This window comes from Berkeleyomyces rouxiae, assembly GCF_048999995.1.
Source record: "Berkeleyomyces rouxiae strain 22BRR77 chromosome Unknown BrBRR77_ptg000005l, whole genome shotgun sequence".
NCBI classification, from domain to species: Eukaryota; Fungi; Ascomycota; class Sordariomycetes; order Microascales; family Ceratocystidaceae; genus Berkeleyomyces; species Berkeleyomyces rouxiae.
This window is the reverse complement of record NW_027396495.1, coordinates 434,138-452,147: the sequence shown is the minus strand read 5'-3', so window position 1 is coordinate 452,147 and position 18,010 is coordinate 434,138. Positions and strand designations below refer to the sequence as shown.

The 18,010-nt window shown below is 55.3% G+C and overlaps 5 protein-coding genes across 5 annotated transcripts; 2 read left to right on the top strand and 3 right to left on the bottom strand.

Moving 5' to 3' along the window:
- Window positions 1-4,676: 4,676 nt before the first annotated feature.
- On the top strand, window positions 4,677-6,272 carry BROUX77_005262 (uncharacterized protein; the record flags this gene model as incomplete). Its single annotated transcript, XM_073750116.1, has 2 exons — window positions 4,677-5,731; window positions 5,843-6,272. The coding sequence occupies 2 exons, from the start codon at window positions 4,677-4,679 to the stop codon at window positions 6,270-6,272; spliced, it is 1,485 nt and encodes a 494-aa protein (XP_073604148.1).
- Window positions 6,273-6,519: 247 nt separating this feature from the next.
- On the bottom strand, window positions 6,520-7,407 carry BROUX77_005261 (uncharacterized protein; the record flags this gene model as incomplete). The annotated part of the gene is made up of 3 exons (XM_073750115.1): window positions 6,520-7,088; window positions 7,155-7,265; window positions 7,323-7,407. The coding sequence occupies 3 exons, from the start codon at window positions 7,405-7,407 to the stop codon at window positions 6,520-6,522; spliced, it is 765 nt and encodes a 254-aa protein (XP_073604147.1).
- Window positions 7,408-9,600: 2,193 nt separating this feature from the next.
- Window positions 9,601-11,444, top strand: BROUX77_005260 (uncharacterized protein; the record flags this gene model as incomplete). Its single annotated transcript, XM_073750114.1, has 2 exons — window positions 9,601-10,472; window positions 10,571-11,444. The coding sequence occupies 2 exons, from the start codon at window positions 9,601-9,603 to the stop codon at window positions 11,442-11,444; spliced, it is 1,746 nt and encodes a 581-aa protein (XP_073604146.1).
- A 490-nt stretch (window positions 11,445-11,934) lies between these two features.
- On the bottom strand, window positions 11,935-13,240 carry BROUX77_005259 (uncharacterized protein; the record flags this gene model as incomplete). Its single annotated transcript, XM_073750113.1, has 4 exons — window positions 11,935-12,329; window positions 12,398-12,535; window positions 12,595-12,918; window positions 13,228-13,240. The coding sequence occupies 4 exons, from the start codon at window positions 13,238-13,240 to the stop codon at window positions 11,935-11,937; spliced, it is 870 nt and encodes a 289-aa protein (XP_073604145.1).
- Window positions 13,241-14,762: 1,522 nt separating this feature from the next.
- BROUX77_005258 (uncharacterized protein) lies at window positions 14,763-16,774 on the bottom strand (the record flags this gene model as incomplete). Its single annotated transcript, XM_073750112.1, has 3 exons — window positions 14,763-15,261; window positions 15,337-15,909; window positions 15,966-16,774. The coding sequence occupies 3 exons, from the start codon at window positions 16,772-16,774 to the stop codon at window positions 14,763-14,765; spliced, it is 1,881 nt and encodes a 626-aa protein (XP_073604144.1).
- Window positions 16,775-18,010: the final 1,236 nt, after the last annotated feature.

Sequence of the window (18,010 nt, the reverse complement as noted above, 5' to 3'; positions counted from 1 at the left end):
AGCCAGTGAGTAGAGTAGCAGAGACGATAGGCGAGTCTGAGGAGACCTGGGGGGGGGATATAAAAGCAAGAAAAAAAAGAAAAAAAAAAGACAACCACAATTAGATGCTGGTAAAGCTCGAGTCCAGCCAGCAGCCAGGGTCGTGAATTCTTTGCGGAAAGCTCGGCAGTAAAAAGAAAGGATCCAAAACAAAATAGGGCAGAATCCTAATATAGTGATGGGCAGAGCTGTAAGTGAAGTGAGAAGCGGGCAGGCTTTAACGCAGCGGGGCGGACAAGAAAGAAGGGCACATGGCCAAGTCAGACTCGGATTACAGAGGGGTTCTCTTTGTTCCTGGAGAAGCACTGGTATAACTAACTATTGTTACTTGGACCTCTTTTGTTCTCTTTCTTCTACAACCATCATGTCCTCTGAGAACCCGAGCATCGCTGACTCAACTCGGCTTCCAGAAATGGCTGGACGGACGCTACCAAAAATGTCTGGCTTGGGGCTTAGAAACGAGGAGGCGATAAAAAAGATAGAGAGAGAGCCAGAGTCGATCGTAGAGCAGGGACAAGCATGCAAGGGAAGAAAAAGGAAAAGAAAGTGCAGGGAATAGGGTTCAAGGAAGGAAAAAAAAAAAAAAAAAAACACCCACGGTTCGCTACGGGAAAACAGGAACACAAGAAACACTGACAAGAGGAGTCTTTATTGGCGTCTGATTGGCTTGGCCCTTTGATAGAGGCCTGGAGAGAGGGAGCAACATAATTATCACGGGCAGTCTCTACATGCTCAAGACGCAAAGCCAGCTTTCCTACTTCCATCCATCCACACAACTGAGACACTGCTACACCTCTCCACCCACAAACGAGCGGCGGCAAAACCCACAGCACTGCCAATCTGCTCAAGCTGGCTGTGGCCCAACAAAGCCCGTGCCAAAAGGCAAAAAATCGACAGTGAAGAAGGCTATGGCTGTGAGTGACAGGAGCAGTGGCCAGGTGCAGCAGAGTAAAGGCCAAAGACTCTCAGCACCAGCAGCAGACACGCACCGCTGCCCAGGAGCTTGGATGGGCCCAGCCAGCACCAGCAGAGCTGCTAGAGCGGCTACCCAGAGCAGTGGTCTTGCAAATTGCCAGCCCGAAGAAAAGTAATCGCAGAGTGACAGACCGCCCAGCGGCCGGCCGGCTTACAGGCAGACCAAGACTAGACTGTGGTATCACCACCACCACACCACAACTCCATCACGTCTGGCTCCAAGTATAGATTTGCACTGCTATTCTGCGGCAGGGTTCTTTTTACGTCCTGTGACATGGGACGACAATACTTGGATTGGTAAACCCGAGCTGTGCGTTTTATTCACGGCGTGTGCGCAGTGGCCGCATCGTGGCATCAGCGTCTGTCGCTGTCCCATGACTCTGACTGTGACTATGTCTCCCACGTCTTGTACCCAGTACATTGTACATACTACATACGCATATAGTAAATCCGCCTGCTGAAAAAAAAAATATTGAAAGACTTTGCATTCAGACAGGCACGTTGCCGGAAGTATCGGGGTTTCTCTTTTGTGAGCGTCCTCCCCCTCTTCTGCTCTCTGGTCTCCCCACCCCTGGTTAAAGGGGCTGTCAGAAGACACCAGACTAGACCCAGGGGAGGGGGGTTTCGTTTCCCATTTAGAACTCTCCCAGAATGCAGTGTGAACGGTTCAAGCCAAGCAGAGACAGCATCAGCACGCTGGGCCAACGCAAGGACCAGGCCTTAACTAAGACGGTCATGTCATGCAGCAGCTGCACAGCAGGTTTTTCAACTGGCCATAAAGAGAGAGAAAGACCTGGAGATGCAAGGGCTTGCCTGGCTAGGGTCCGAGTTCTCTGGTGTTCCTTGGGGGAGGAATACAGGATACAGGCATGCGCTGCAAGCGGCAGCGCACTTCCAGAGTAATCTTTACTTGGACGGGACGCTGGCCAACCAGCCCATGATCATAATGACGCCACGGCGCGGAGTTTGCGCAAGACCTCCAAAGAGCCGGCCATTCGAAACAGGAAAGAAATGGCAGGGAACAAGAAGAATCCAGGCCCAAGACAGCAAGAGTCCCTGCTTCGCGCTTCCACGGCCAGCATCGGGAAACAAGGGGCGCTGGGCTCGAGCAGCGCAGCAGTAGAACGAACATACAAGGCACAAGACAAGACATGGAAACACGGACAGAACCCTTCTTTTCCAAAACACGCCTGTCGAAGCCCTGGCTCTCCAAAAGTCGGCCTGCAAGTTCGGCCGCGCACCGAGCGTGCAGCCATGATTCAATCCAGACCGACACATTACGTACATACAAGCCCGGCGATAGCTGGGTCGCCGGAGCCGGAGCCGGAGAAATACAGAGACTCTGCAAGTATGGACTTGCATAGTTACATATATACACCGGTGCCACAGGTTCAAGCGTGCCGTCTACACTCACCGCCATCACACGTATAAGAGACAGTGCTATCATATCTGCAGTCCAATATGCATAACTACGTCCAACGGCTAACTACATGCTTGTGTGTATGTACCTATGTATGTAAATCCACATGCTCAGAAAGCCCCGTCGGCCACCGGACACAGCAATATGTAAGTCAAGTAAGGTAAGCATGGGAAGTGCCGAAGAAAATAACAACTGGCTCTCCATACATTTATGCTCACGCTGCCACTTGTTCCTGGCGCCTTGGCACTCCATGATCTTTTCGTCCTCTGAATCCAGCAAAATGCTGACAAACCAAGTCTAGCCGGGCCGTCCAAGGCTGGCGCGATACTCTGCAACAAACATCCGGACAACAGAGAGACAGATGCCGCACAGATCGACATGGCATCTGTTGCTGGTTACCGGCTGGAATAAGACGAGGAACGAAGAACAGAAATAAAAAGAAGCCTGGGAAAAAGAAAAGAAAAAAGCCTACGATCCAAGTGCTTTTTGGCTTCTCACGGGCCATCGGCTGAGTGCTGCACTTTATGCCACAAACTCCGTGCCGCACCGCAAAAACAAAAAAAAAAAAAAAAAAAAAAACCTAAAACAAGCCCGATCGACAAGTCAACAAGTTTGAGTCGCCAGAAACAAAGGAGACAAAAATAAGAATACGACAAGAAAAATAAAAAGAACAGCTTCCCATCCCAGCGGACTTATACTCCCCCTAAGCTCCTTTTAGAATAAGGGCGGAGAGGAGCGGAGAGGAGCGGAAGCCAGCGAGCAGCCCCCACAATCCGACACCGAAATAAAGCTTTTTTTTCTCTCTCTCTTGTCTTCTTTCAGGGCATGCCTGGCTTTGTTTTCCCCTCCCCCCTCGCTTGAGAGTAATTTTTTTTTCGTGTTCCTCCGTTGGGTCTTGATTTATAATAATCTCGTCAGGCCAGACTCAAGTGACCCAGACAGGGAAAAAAAAAACCGGCCGCGCGCCAAAGGCCAAATAAAAGAACAAATAACCGCCATCTGCAAGAACAGATAACAGACTGGCCGAAGCCAAGAATTCTGACAGAGCGAGCGAGGGGCTGGCTGTCAAAGACCAAGAACAAGAGCAAAGAACACACGCAACTCGCCGTTGTCTCTGACGCGTCGGCCTTGTCGCCCCCGATCCCGGGGTGCCAGACGCGGAGTCCTGGCAAACTCCGCCCGTTTCCAAGTCCGCTCGTGGCCTCTTCCCTGCTGTCATCCTTTTGCTAGTGCTGCCATTCCATCCAGCTGCCCGTGAAGATCTTTGACAGTGCCCCAAGGCCCCTAGACGCCCTTCTTCTTTCCTTGGTCTGCCCAATCCGGACTCACTAGCTGCCGCTATGCTCCGTGCAATCACTAGCACCAAGACTCTGTCCTGGAATTTGCCAGTTCGCAAGGCCCAAGGTCCAAGGCCCAAACCGGTCTGATCTTGCGTTTGTCCGTCCTAGGCTTGTAGCATGATGCTTGCCGAGTCGTTTCGCTTACTCACTCATCTGAGCCTCGGGGTCGGCGTCCATTCATTATGCTGCCCCCCCCCCTCTCCATCACCAGCTCTGCAACTGCAACGCAGCCCATCACACGCGCTCCCATGTGCCTGTCAGGCCTCCTGACTTGGCCTGCTTCAGGGCGTCCCATCCCATGCCATCCCACCCAAGCTGCTCCTGCAGCTGAGCGTCAAGCGACCCGCTGATACCGACAGCGCTCGCTGGTCATCACAACACAGGCACAGGTACCGCGTGCCAGCGGCCGTATGCAAGACTATTCTACAAAAACGAGTTTTCGTGTACATTACATTGTAGGCTTGGACTGCCCTCCGCTTCGTCCGGCACGCTTGTAGACGCTTCACCTCACATGACCGCCCGCCCTGGCTAACTTGCTTGATCGCCTGATCTCGAATCCTTGATCAGCCAGGTCCTCGCGCGTTTCAACTTGGCCAATATGAGAGAACATGACGATGCCATAAGGACCAACGGAGATTTGAAACTGGCTAGGCCTTGGAGTCAAGTCAACCTTGGCTGACATGCATGACAACTGGCATGGCTGTTTTAACCCTAGTGCCTAGGGTCCTGTACAATGATGAGGTAATCCTCGACATCTTATCTTATCTAAGCTTCAACAGACATACGCATACGTGCCTTGTCCGTCTGCTCTGCTTGCAAGCTTCAACACTGGCCAAGAGCGTCGCAGCTTATTCCCATTCCGTTCCGCCTAGTTCCCGGAAGTAACGTCACGTCCTTTCAAAATGGCCGACCCGCCCGCCAAATCCCCCGCCGCCGAACCAGCCACAAGCGAGCCGCCCGCAAAGCCCCTTCCCAAATCCACTGTCGCGCCCGTGCCGCTCGGCTTCGTCTTCACGCTCTGGAAGGCCCTGCTGCTCGCCATTGCGCTGGGAAGCGCCATCGGCCCGTCGTACGACACCTCGACCGAGCTGCTCTTCGGCGCTGCCACCGCCGCGCACTCGCCCACGGACGACGGCGATGCCCCCGCGCTACACCCGGCCGTCGCGCTGCTCTTTGGCGGCAGCACGCCGCTGCTGCGCACGCTGGCCACGCGGCTGACGCGCTGGGATGCGCTGTACTACGTCAAGGCGGCGCAGCGCGGCCGCGTGTTTGAGCAGGAGTGGGCGTTTGGCGTCGGCCAGCCGGCCCTGGTCGCCACCCTGCTGCAGGGCTGTCGGTCGACGGCCGTCGAGCTGGGGCTGCATGCCGACGCCGTGACGGCGGCGTTGGGCGTGGCTGTTGCGGTGTATGCGCATTTGTATGCGGTCCATGCGCTTTATGCGCTGGTCGAACTGGTCGCGCGGAGCAAGAAGCTAGCGTATGTTGCGGCGCTACTGCATGTGTTTTCGCCTGCGGGCATCTTCCTAGCTGCTCCGTATGCCGAGGCGCCGTTTGCATATCTTGCTTTTACCGGCCTGCTCCACTATGCGCGTGGTCTGCTGTTGGAGAGAGGCTCATGGGGCCGCACAAAAAGCACACTGTGGGCAGGCATGCTCCTGGGCCTGGCAACAGCTTGTCGATCCAATGGCCTGATCTACGGGCTGGTGTTTGCATTGGACTTGATGGAGGGCTTACGGGGGCTTTTTGGACAGGGAGCCGACTCAAAGGCTGCACCCGTGCCCAGGCTTGTCATGTCGATTGTTGCTGCAGGTCTGGGTGGTGTGTTCGTGGGCCTGGGCTCGTTGCTGCCCCAGACCGCCGCATACTTTGAGTTTTGCGGCAACCAGGTCTTCGAGCCGCGGGAGTGGTGCACGAATCTCGTGCCTAGCATCTACAGCTTTGTGCAGGGACATTACTGGTAAGTTCACGCGGGCTGTAATTTCCTTGCTCACAAAAAAAAAGGCTTCGTTATGCGCGGGGGTGCATGCACACTCGCCCCAGGCTGGCCCAAGCTGACATGCGTGTACAGGAACGTCGGCTTCCTCCGGTACTGGACGCCAGGCAACATTCCTCTCTTTGCGCTCGCCATACCGATGCTGTACATTCTATGCGCGTCGTCCAAGGCTGCGCTGCTGGGTCGCCCTGGGCCTGGCCCTGCGCAAGGCCTCGGTGCCGCGTCCATGGTCCGGCCCAGGGTAGATTCACCACACGCAACCTTTGTTCAGGCCCTCGCCATTGGTCAGGCCATTGTCGCCGTGCTGGCATTCACGTCGTACCACGTCCAAATTATCACCCGTCTTGCGTCAGGCTATCCCTTGTGGTACGTCTGGGTCGCTGAGCAACTGTCGGTGACGGGCGACCAGACCAGGGCAGCTACGGGACGCAAGTTCGTCATGTATATGGTCATGTATGCCGTGATTCAGGCTATTTTGTATGCATTCTTCCTGCCACCGGCGTAAATGCTGCGTGTGCGTGTCTATTGAAATTACTTCTGCTGCCATGTTGGCCGTAGAACGAGTGAGTGCAAAAAATGAAGAGAGCGTGTTTTTGTGCATTGAAATGAATGTGTAAAGTGAAAACGAACGTGGGAAAAGAACGGAAATGAGTGATGATCTGGCTCCAACTCCAAGCTGACACCCGCTGTGACGGTCGTGTTGTCTCTCAAGACGGATTATACAAACAAGAGTCGACATGATTACCCGGCATCTAAGCCTCCTCGCCCGGGTCCTCGGGCTTCTCCTCCTCCGCCTTCTTCTTCTTCTTGTCCGTAAAGAGGTGCGCGAAGCAAAGGTGGTATAGGACAATCATACTTACAATCAGCCACTGCAGCACCTGCATGCCGGCGCCCTCAGACAGATACAGCCCGTCTTCCTGATTCGACATGTCGTTGAGCCACCACGCCAGCGCCTTGCCAACCTGAGTAGTCATGACTGCCGACGCCGCGGCAAGGCCAAACGCCACGACGCCAAGGCACGCGATCGCCGCGCTGGTATGGCGCGACGTCCAGAAGACGTGCGGCGCTGGCTGCGCAAGCATGTTTTGCCGCACTGCGGACAGAAGTACCGACGTCATGAAGCACGCAAAACTGCCAACAATCAACGGGGGAAAGGCGCGAGACTGCATGGCCCGTGCGGGAACAAGGAGCTTGGCGACTTGCGACGAGGTCGTGCTGTCCATGTCGTCGGGGATGAAGAAGGTGCGCAGCTTCTCTTGGCTGAGCCCCGAGGTTGAATAGCATTCGTAGTCGGAGTTAAGCGGGCCATTGACACACATGGCTGCGAATACGTATTAGAGCGTGTTGGCGGTGACTCGCTGTAGTCTGGCGGGCTAGATGGACTTACCAAAGTAACCAACGCGAACCTGCACATTACTGCTATTCGAGGTTTGGAGCTTGACAATGTAGAGCCCGGGGATGCCAGCCGATTTGGACATACATCCTGCAATCACAAGTGCTACGCGGGGTTAGCGACAGCTCACATGGCCAGACTTAGATCAGAGAAGATACTCACAATGGAACACGACCACCAAAACCAGCAAGATGTAGCCAAACACGCGCGAGTTGAAGCGCTCTATAAAAGGAATGTGGTCAATCATGATGAAAGTAGAATACTGGTCTTCCTTTCGCAATCTCCTGCTTGAGCACCCGTGACGTCAGGCGTAAGTGGTGGAGTGAAGAAGACAACCAGGAGCAGCTTGGATAGACGGGGAAGGCACACTTACTCGAAGCCGGCGTCTCAGCCATATTTAAGAAGAGTCTGTAGGGATGGAGAGGCAGAGAGCGAGAACGGGGTTTCGTTTCCCAGACGGCAAGAAAGAAGGGGAGAGAAACAAAAAGAGAAAAAGAAGGACAAAAAATGTATTAAAAGATACAGTCACGGCTTGGATGGAAGCCGCCGGGACGCGCGCTCGCTTCGACAATTCCAGCTCGATGGCCCCCAGAGCAAAAGCCAAGAAGCAGCAGCACGGCGGTGGTGCGGGCAGGTCTTTCGACAAGAATGAATGCGCGGCTAGGGATTGAGGGACAAAATAAAATACGAGGCGAGGCGAGTCTACTACAATACAAGTAAACAACAGTATGTATGGCTATGTCCAGAGTCTATTTTGGGGGCTGTCTGCGGGCAGCAGAGGTGAGGTCGGTAGGAAAGGCGGTCACGCGCGGGCAGAGCCGGTGAGGGGAAGACAGTAGGGCAGGGTGCATGTAGTGAGGGAGAGACTTTACCGGGGTGGGCGGTCGCGACGGCTGCGAGGTGGTGGTTGCGAGGCGGTGGTCGTCGTGGAGGTGGTGATAGTTTACCGGGTGGTGGCTATGGGAATCCAAGATCCGCAGCACAGTATTTCTGACTTGAAGAAGATGGATAAATGGAATCCAGACTTGTCCCCGACCATCGAGCTTCCAGCAGAGCTTTATCTCAAACCAACGCACAGCCTTCACAGCCAGACATGTCGCCCATCAAGCTTCACATCGCCTGGAATGCCGTTGACAAGGCGACGCTCCCTTCCCCAGCGCACGCCCCCGAAGACACAAAAGCCCGCCGGGCATTCGACAATGCGCCATGGAATCGGCGTGATTTCGTTTCGAGAAACATATCCACCACGTTGATATGCCGTGAAGAAGCCACGATACTTTGCCTGCGCCTCTGGCGCGTGGTGCGTGGTGTCATGGCAACAACTTGAGGCGGCCAGGGTTAAGGTCGCTGAAGTCAGCAGGTGTCGTTGAGTGTGGGCCTAACCCTAGTCCTGTCTCTGTGTGACACGAATACGGCACTAACAAAAACAATAACTACTCGAAGACGACATGTTGAGTCTCGACCACGTCGCTTGCTATGGAATCCATGTTTGTAATTAACTAAAACAGTTTGACTTTGTAGCAGCCAAATATGCCATATTCTCCTAATACGTGTCGAGCACCGGCAGCGCCGCACTATATTTGGATACTGGCACTCATTCTCGCTCTACAAGCACCAACTGCTAGTTAGACACGCAGCGTCAGTATCGACTCGTGTTATTGCTGAATATCACCTGTGACTTGGGGCTATTGTTTTGAGTTCTAGACCACAGATGGTTCACTATCACTTGAAGGTATAGAACACGGCGTGTCTGTATTCATGTGCAAGCACTGTGATTGTTGCACAAATCAAGTCTCTTCAACAGCTTCAGTGGTTAGTTTGTCGTATACTGTGCGCGAGGTCTAAACGCCTCCTTCCCCCTACCGTTACTTGAGTCTCTTTCTTAGGAGAAAGATACATTTCCTGTTGCTGTTACCACTGGCATGGCCAAAGGTTCTCTCAAGGACAAAGTCCGGTCTAGTGAGTGCACAGGGTTAGGGTTACGCAAAAAAAAGACACCGTATTTCCTACTGTATAGACAAACATTAGCACAGTGCTAGCAACTAAAACTGTGTAAATGCTTGAGCTGAGACAGCTGTCAAGAGCTGCCGAGAGCAACAGATGAAGCCTGGCCTACGACGCGCACGTCTTGATCCAGTCCGAAGAGGTGTACCAGGAAATCATGAGCAGACTCTCGTCTAGATTGGTTGATTCGAGAAAATACCAAACACCCAATGTGACATCATTCAGGCTGTGGTGGGGTTCTCTGTGCCTTAAATAGTTATAGTTATGCTGTAGCTAGTTATGTTTGTACATATTACAACCCCACTATAAACCTAGCTCAAGCTTGACCACCCAAACCGACCAAAGCTTCACTTCCACCCGCCAACACGTTCAGCCTCCGGCACTCCACACGCAGCTCTTGCCGCCCTGAGACCCCCTGAACGTACAAAACAAAGCCATGGCCGCACCCGCCGCCACCGCTCCGACCGCCGCCGCGCCCGCGCCGTTCCCCAAACTCGCCCTCATCGACCCCGCCAACCCCCCGCGCTTCCAGCACCCGACCAAGCGCATCAACGACGGCGATGACGTCGAAGCCTTTCTCTCCAGCCTCGCGTACCGCGACATTGGCGTGTGGCTGATGCAGCTGAACCGCGCGCTGTGTCCGCGGCGCGCACCAGAAAGCCCCACCACCACTACTGGCCCGCCGCCTGCAGCCAGTCCTGGCCCCAGCCCCGGCCCCGGCCCCAGCGCACCCTCCGTCCCCGGGGCTAGTCTCGCTCCACCCACCACCCCCGCTCTCAAGCTCCCTACCGGTCCACGCGAGCGCGTGACCACTTTCTCCATCCGCGACGCACAGCTGCCCTCGGCACAGCCCGCGAGCGTGCGCCGCGTGCGCCAGCTGCTCGACCGCGCCGACGCCCTGCTCGCCTCGGCGCCCGCAGAGCCCGGGCCCAAGGGCGCCGCGCACCGCTTCGGCAACCCGGCGTTCCGCCGCTGGGTCGCCCTGGTGCAGGAGCAGGCGCGCGCAATGATGCAGGAGGAGCTTGGGCTTGGACCCGAGGCTGGGTGCGTGCAGGGTCGGCAGACCGCGGATGCGGATGCGGATGCGGATGCTGCGCAGGATGTCGCGGGGGAGCAGGCTACGGCGCTGGATGAGTTGGTGTCGTATTTCATGGGCGCCTGGGGCAGCGCCGAGAGATTGGACTATGGCACCGGCCATGAACTTAGTTTCCTTGCGTTCCTGGGCGGGCTGTGGAAGCTTGGTTTTTTCGCCGACGGCGAGCAGGACGGGCCGATTGAGCGGGCCATAGTATTTGGCATTTTCGAGCCGTAAGTCCACTCTTCCTAGTTTCCCTCTACTGCCTTTTTTTTTCTTTCTTCATTTCTTTCTCTCCATCTCAACTCCGAAATAATCTAACCACCCACAGCTACCTCGTCCTCGTCCGCAAGGTCATCCTGCTCTACCGCCTCGAGCCAGCCGGCTCACACGGCGTCTGGGGTCTCGATGACCACTTCTTCCTACCCTACATCTTCGGCTCCGCCCAACTCACACGGCCCATCGGCACCGCCGAGCCGATGCCGCTCGAGGGCTCCGTGCGCAGCGCCCCGCGGCCCGCCAGCATAACCGACGCGCGCGCCGTCGCCGCCCACGCAGCGCACAACCTCTACTTCTCCGCCATCGCCTTTATCCACGCCGTCAAGCGCGGCCCGTTTGCCGAGCACTCGCCCGTGCTCTACGACGTGTCCGGCGTCACCGCCGGCTGGGGCAAGATCAACAAAGGCATGCTCAAAATGTTCAACGCTGAGGTCCTCGCAAAGTTCCCCGTCGTCCAGCACTTTCGCTTTGGCGCCCTCTTCGCTTGGGCCCCTGATCCACACACTGTTGCGCCGCCCGTTAATAGCGTCCATCTGCGTAACCAGCCCCACCATTTGTTCCAGAAGAAGCCTGCGCCGCAGGCGTCCCCCCACCCTGCTGTCGGCGGCATGGCTCCCCCGATGGGCGGCGCAGGCACCATGGCCCCCTGGGCTGTCGCTGGTAACACCGGTAGAGATAACGCAAGCGCGGCTGCAAGTGCGCGAGCTTCCTCAGCGGGGACTGCCGCCTGGGCCGAAGCTACGCGTATGCCGGCATCGTCGGTCGCACGGGGTGTCGGGGGAGGGATTCCTTATTCACGGGTCTCAGGCGACATGTCCACCTCTAGGTCTGGGCCAACCTCTGAGGTACCCGGCAACGGAGGCGGTGTTGGTGATAGTAGCACGGTAACTGCACAGGCTAGTACCCGTGCGCCATGGGCGAAATAGTTTACATGTAAACAATACTCGTACTGGGTTAGAAGCACGAAGGCGGAGGCTCATGGAGAAAATTACAACTACATCTTGTACATGTCACGACAAAAGAGGCACATTAGTGCCAAGTTGGATGGAAAATGGTATCGAATATTCAAAAACAACAGCAACTCAGAATATGATAGTAAGTTGGGGGAATCATACAAAAACGAAACAGGCAAGCCAGGTTTGATCTGTACATGACCTACTCGTGCAACTTGGGTAGCACGTCAGGCGCAGAATGGCAGAAAACTCAGAAAACCAAAACTATAAAAAGCCAGAGACCGGCCCAGCAAAGTTACTGAGGGACCCTGGGGCAACTCCGATTCTCCAGTGTACGGTAGTATTAGATAGTAACTCTCCACTATGTCATGCGTAACATGGTGAAGTGAGAGGATATTAAATTTGTATGTGCCACTTAATAAAACAAGAGGCAGCATCTCAGTAATTTTATAGAGTCGGTTGCTTAGGCAGTAGCAGTGGCAACAGGAGTGGCAGCGGGAACGACCGTGTCATCGTTCTTCTCCTCAACCTTGGGAGCCTCGGTAGCAGGAGCGGTCTCGGTGACAACGGTGGCCGTAGGAGTCTCGTCGTTGGCTGGGGCCTCGACAACAGAAGCCTCAGTAACAGGAGCAGGAGCCTCGGTGGCTTTGTTTTCAACAGCAGGGGCAGCAGTTGTGGCAGGAGCTTCAGCGACAGGAGCCTCGGTGACGGGAGCCTCGGTGACGGGAGCCTCGGTGGCAGGAGCTTCAGCAACAGGGGCAGCCTTGGCAACAGGAGTAGCCTCAACAGCGGGAGTGACAGCAGCAGGCTTCTCGGCCCCAGCCGGGGCTGCAGCAGTCTCGGTAGCAACTACGGGAACTAATACCAGATTGTTAACATTGTGTGTGCAGGACGTGACAGTAGGAGGATAAAAGAAAATAACATACCAGCAGCAGGCTCGGCAGGAGTAGCAGTCTCGGCAGAGACCTCGGCATCAGGGGCAGCCTTGGCAGGGTTCACTTCGGCAGCAGCCGGGGCAGCTGTAGAAGCTGGGGTCTCGGTGGCAGGGGCAACGGCAGCTTCAGCTATGGATTGTTAGCTTTAGAGTATAAAGATAACCAACACAGATGCATTAAATACGGACCAGTTGCAGCGGGAGCAGGGGCGGCAGGCTCGGCGGCAAGCTCGACGACAGGCTTATCAGTCTTGGGGGCCTCTGTGACGGTGGGGGCGGCAACAACGACAGCAGCAGGAGCCGGGGCAGTTTCGGCGGGGGCTACAGGCGCGGCAGCGGGGGCGGCTGCAGGTGCGGCTGCAGGGGCAGCAACAGGTGCCGCAGCGGGGGTAACGGCTGGGGCGGCAGGAGTGGCAGCCGGAGTCTCAGCAGCTGGAGCAGCAGCAGTGGTCTTATCCTTCTTTTTGAACAGAGCCTTGACTTTGGTCTTGAGAAGACGGAGAGCGTTGGGAGCTACGAGAAGACAGGGGAGGGCGCAAAGTCAGTAGACGGAACATATGCAAGATGATGGAATGCAGGGTGGGAGGAAAGCGTGCAGCCAAGCGAGATGCCCACGCACGCATAGAGACAAGAGACAAGCCAGCAGGAGACCACAAGTACAAGCAGCGAGAACGTGAGTACAAGGAGACGCAACAACGTGGCGCTCAGGCTGTGACGAGTCATGACAGCGGCTCCCAGCAAGGCATGAGCCAGCGGGGGTAGATATCAAGTGGAATGTCGCACGCTGAACCGGGCGTGGGGGAAACAAATGAGTAAACTTACGAATGCCGGGCATTTTTCCTGAGATGGAAGCAAATGGCGAAGAAAAAAAAACAAAGGATATATATACGAAGAATTCCACAGAAAAGAAACGGCGAGGTTTGGCGGGTCGTCAGAAGAAGAAAAAAAAAGATGAAAGAGAAGGTCGCGAGCAAGAAACGCCGCAAGCTTGGGCTTTTGTTGTTTGTGTTTCTGCAGGGCCAGAAAATAGCCGCAACACTGCGGATGGGGTGTGTTCACAAGCGACACGCCTAAAAAGAGCAGGGGGGCAAAACAATTCTGGGGAAAATAAAATGAAGCCAAAATAAACGCACGCAAAAATGAAGAAACGCGATGGGCGACGGGCGAATGTTGGTGAAGCGATGGCAGAACGAACAATCAGAAGAAGGAAAAGGGAAAAAGAAAAAAAGGAAGAAGAGTTTTCTCGCCGGGCAGAGATCACGAGATAAACAAGAAAGAGGGGAAAGGGGGCTTCCTCAGGCAGCAAACATCAAGATGGCAGTCGCGGGATGTGGACGGGGCAGTTTCTCGATGCGATGATCGCTGGGGCTTGGAGACCAGGCAATCAACTGATAGCGAGTTGAGTGCTAAATCCACGGGCACGGGCTGGAACACGGGCTGGATCTCGAGATTTGCCGCCAGCTCTACCACCGAACTGATACCTGTCGACCTGGCTGCTCGCCCCTGAGCTAAGGCCCAAGCCTGTCGTGCCGTCAAACCCACTAACCAGCCAGCAGCCAGCACTAACAGACAGCCCTTGACCCAAATCCCAAACCTGGCCACCCGTCGATCCAGCTTCTCGCGAAGCCCGTCCCTGAACCCGTCCCAAGGCCGCTTTTAGAGCCCTTCTCTCAGGGGCCAGTCGCCCCAAGCCCAACCCAAACACCACAGCCTGCTGAAAGACGGTGTTAGCGCCCGTGCTTCAACCGTCTAAAGCGGCCTAGAGCCACCAAAAGCCACCCAAGCCCAAAGCACTAGCCATTGTGCCAGCCCACTATGCAGCAGCTAAAGGCAACAAGACCCCCTTCCCCTTCTCGATTCCTCCCTTCACTGCCTCGCCTCCCCTTTCGCGAAATTAGATCAAGACAAAAAGGTTTCTTCTGTCTCCGTACTACACAAGTGAAAAGAGGCATCTAAGGTCAGCCATTTATCCCCGGCTAGGGTTGGCATCGCCATTGTAGACCCTAATTACGTCGTTGGGGGGGGGGGGGGTTCATCATCAAAGACACCAATCATAGACACAGGATTCACAGTTCAACAATCTATTCAGACACTCTAAGACAACGCAAAGTATCAAAGAATTATACAAGTACACCAGGCGCTACAAGAGGAAAAGTGTATGTGCAACGAAGAGAAGAAATAAAAAAAAGAAAAGAGACCACAAGAAAATAAAGGTATCATGAACACATCAACCACAAACCACCATCGTCACAGTCACAGCCACAGGCAGACAGGCTCAGTTTCAGATGTGGCCAGCTCTCTAGAACCAGACCAGGTCCAGCCTAGCCCAGCCAGCCCCACCGGTGTAGGCCCAGCCTTCACCGCTCCTCAATCGCCAACGCAATGGCCGCACCAAACAGCGAGCTCTCTTGTGCCATGACGAGTGTAACCACTCTCTCAGCCTGCTTCGTCTTTGGCGCCACGGGCTTTACGCCGTACTCGTCCGCCTGCGTCTTGCATGCCGCCGCAACCAAGTTGCCAAGCACCGTCGAGCACCGCTCGAGGTAGCCGGGGTACTTTTCAATGACGGAGCCGTTGAAGGCGACGGCGGTCTCATCAAGGGCAGCCTCGGCTTCAAGCTGGGCGCGGCGCGGGTCGTCAGCGGCAAACGACGCCGCATATTCGCGCGATAGAGACGAACGCAGGTCCCAGAGCGCGTAGACGCTGGTAGCGACCAGAGCGCTGGAGCGGCGGGCGATGGTGGATGCGATGGAGCGAATAGCGCCGAGGTCGGTTGTTGTGGGCTCGTATCCATTGGCGCAAGGATGGGTGGCTTTCCAAAGTGCAATGGATGGGTAAAGATTGGACGAGGAGTCGCTGTAGAGCGGCGGTTAGCTATTTGCCCACCATGGAATGAAAAGACTCGCAATTCAAACTCGAGTAGAGACTCACCTTTCAATACGCGCCAGAGTCTCCGTCTTTAGGCTGTAACCCTGTCTCAGCGACTCTGGCACCACACCGCCCAACAGTCCCGTCTCTTTGATAGCGTCCAACAAGACCAGACGGCAGATTTCGCCGAGATACATGCCGCTGACCATTTGCTCAAGGGGCTGGAAGTCGGGCTTTTCGTGGGCAGCTTTGAGTTGCGCATCCCATTTTGTCGCGGGCAGGAGGTCCTTGCCGACCATGCTGACTTCGGTGTTGACAATAACCTGGGCTGCGCCGTCCCACCATGCCGGTGGCCGGTCGCCAAACTTGTGGCGGCCAATGGCGCCGACAGGCAGAAAGGCGGCGATGTTTGCGCCGGTGCCGAGGATCAAGCCCATGCGCGTGCTCAGATGTGTGTAGGATTGAGAGAGCAGGCAGGCGGTTGAGTCGTTGAGGATGGCGCGTAGCTCAACGGTGAGGCCGTGGGACGCGCAAGCCTTTTTGATGACATCACCGATATTTTGGCCCATGAGACCCTCGACGGCCTTGAGGCCCTTGCCCATGTCAAGCAACTTGCCGTCACCCAGGGATGTTTGACTAAGAGCATGAGGTTAGCATGTATAAGAGGCAGAAAAGAGACGAATAAAACTAACTCAATAGGGAAGCTCCAGGCTAATGACAGCGGAAGCGCGGGAGAAGACGAGAATGCTTGTTGTTCTGGGCCCGGCGCCGGCGCAAGTCCAGTCTCTCGCACAGTCTCGGCAATGCGTGCAGCCATCCACTCGAAGAAACCCATGCCGGCCAATTTCCGGATCGACTCGCTAACAGGGAAGCTCTTCATGATAAGAATGCGGGTACCCTTTGTGTCTGAGTCTCTTGGGTTGATGCTCGTGCCGTTGACAGTCGGAGTGCCCATCTCATTCGGGCGTTGCCGTCTCGGGTCCTTGCCATCCTCGCCGTGGCCCAGAAGTTCGATCAAAGCAATGCGCAAGTTGGATCCGCCCATGTCAACAGCCAGATATCGGCCGGCCTCGTCGCCCGAAGGTAGGCGGTAACTGTATGACGGGAGCATGTTGATGGTGCCGGACTCTAGGGCCTGCATGAATTGTGACCTAAAGCCAGTAGCCATGGCCAGCAACTCGGGCTCGGTGGTGTTGGCTAGGAACAAGTGGTCTACGTTGGCTAAGAAAGCCTTAATGGCATCTAATTCGGGAGCTGTTGTTGGTGGTAGCGTTATCTCTAGTTCGAGCGGAGCAACACCCATGGTGGTACTTGAAGAAGACGATCTCTTGGGCTGTGGTTGCTGCGGATGGCAAAATTCGGGGTTCGCAGAGCCGTCGGCAGCGGTCGCGGCAGCCGACTTGGAGGAGCGAAAGAATTCCATGACGGCATGGAGAAGAGACTTGCCGCGACGAAGAGAGCGCAAGACTGCGGCAATGAAGTCCTTATGTAGAGCACCCATGGCGACAAGCTGCCCTATATTCCCCCCCTTAAGAGTCCCCCTGACTGTCTCGTGATGGACACAAGTAGAAAACAGAAGTGCGCAGTCGCAGGCAAACAGGCAGATACGAGACCCGCCAGCGAGATCGGACCGGGCGCAACGGTGGACGTCCAAAGGTGAAGAAGCTGCGATGCGGGCTTGAGTTGCGGAGGCGGACGCTAACGGAGGCACGGCGGTCCAGTCCAGGTCTATAAAAGTAGAGAAACTGGGAAATGGGAAACTATTAAAGAGAGAACAAGAAAGAATGCAAAACGCAGGTCGTCAGGCAGAACGAGGGAACGGCGACAGGCGCTCGAGCAACCACGGCCAGTCTAGTCTAGAACAATGATAAACAGCCCGCAGAGGGTGAGATGAAAAAAAAAAACAAAGAAAACAGAAGCAGAGAGTTGGATGTCTCTCCAACGGTGATTAGGGTCGACTGGCGGACAGGGTTACTGGTAGGGTCTGGACGGTTGACCGCGAAACAGCCACAAGTTACAAGGAGGCCGGCTGTGCAAGCTGAGCTGTGTGTGTTTTTGGGGAGCACGACGCTCAAAGGAGAACGAGACCTGGCACTCGCTAGCTACGAGGTACAGTGCTATCGGCCGGCAGAGGAAAGGAAAGAAAAGCACACGGTAAAGGTACCTGGATATTGATTGGGGCTACTTGGACGTCTAGGAAAAGAGACAACAAGGAGAAATATGGCGAGAAGGAGACAAAGGACAAAAGAGGTAACAAAAAAGAAAGATTATACGAAAAGAAGAAAAAAGAAAAGCCAGGGAGAAACAGCGAGCAACCAGGCGGCAGAAGAGAGACGTGACTTGATATATAAACGGCGTGTCGAGGGAGACTTGACTGTGTTGTTCCTGAGATGACAACAGCGCACGAGAGAACGAGACGGGAGAGAGGGGGGGGACGATAAAATCGATTAACCCGGTGTGCAGGGGGGAACAAAAAAGAACGAAAAAAGAACAATAAAAAACGGCAACTGCAAAGTTCCCAATGGCGTGTGTCCCAATGGAACAAGAAGCCGCAAGGTTCCTTCTTTTGCCATTCCTTCCTTTTGGGGTGAACCAGTCCATTTCAGCCAGGAAAAGCAGGAGAACCACGAACGGCGCCCCGCTTTTTGCTTCACTACCTTCCCTCCACTGACCCTGCGCCTGCGCCTGCGCCTGCGCCTGCCTACCTTTCGCCTTGCACCTTCCGCCTTCTGCCTTC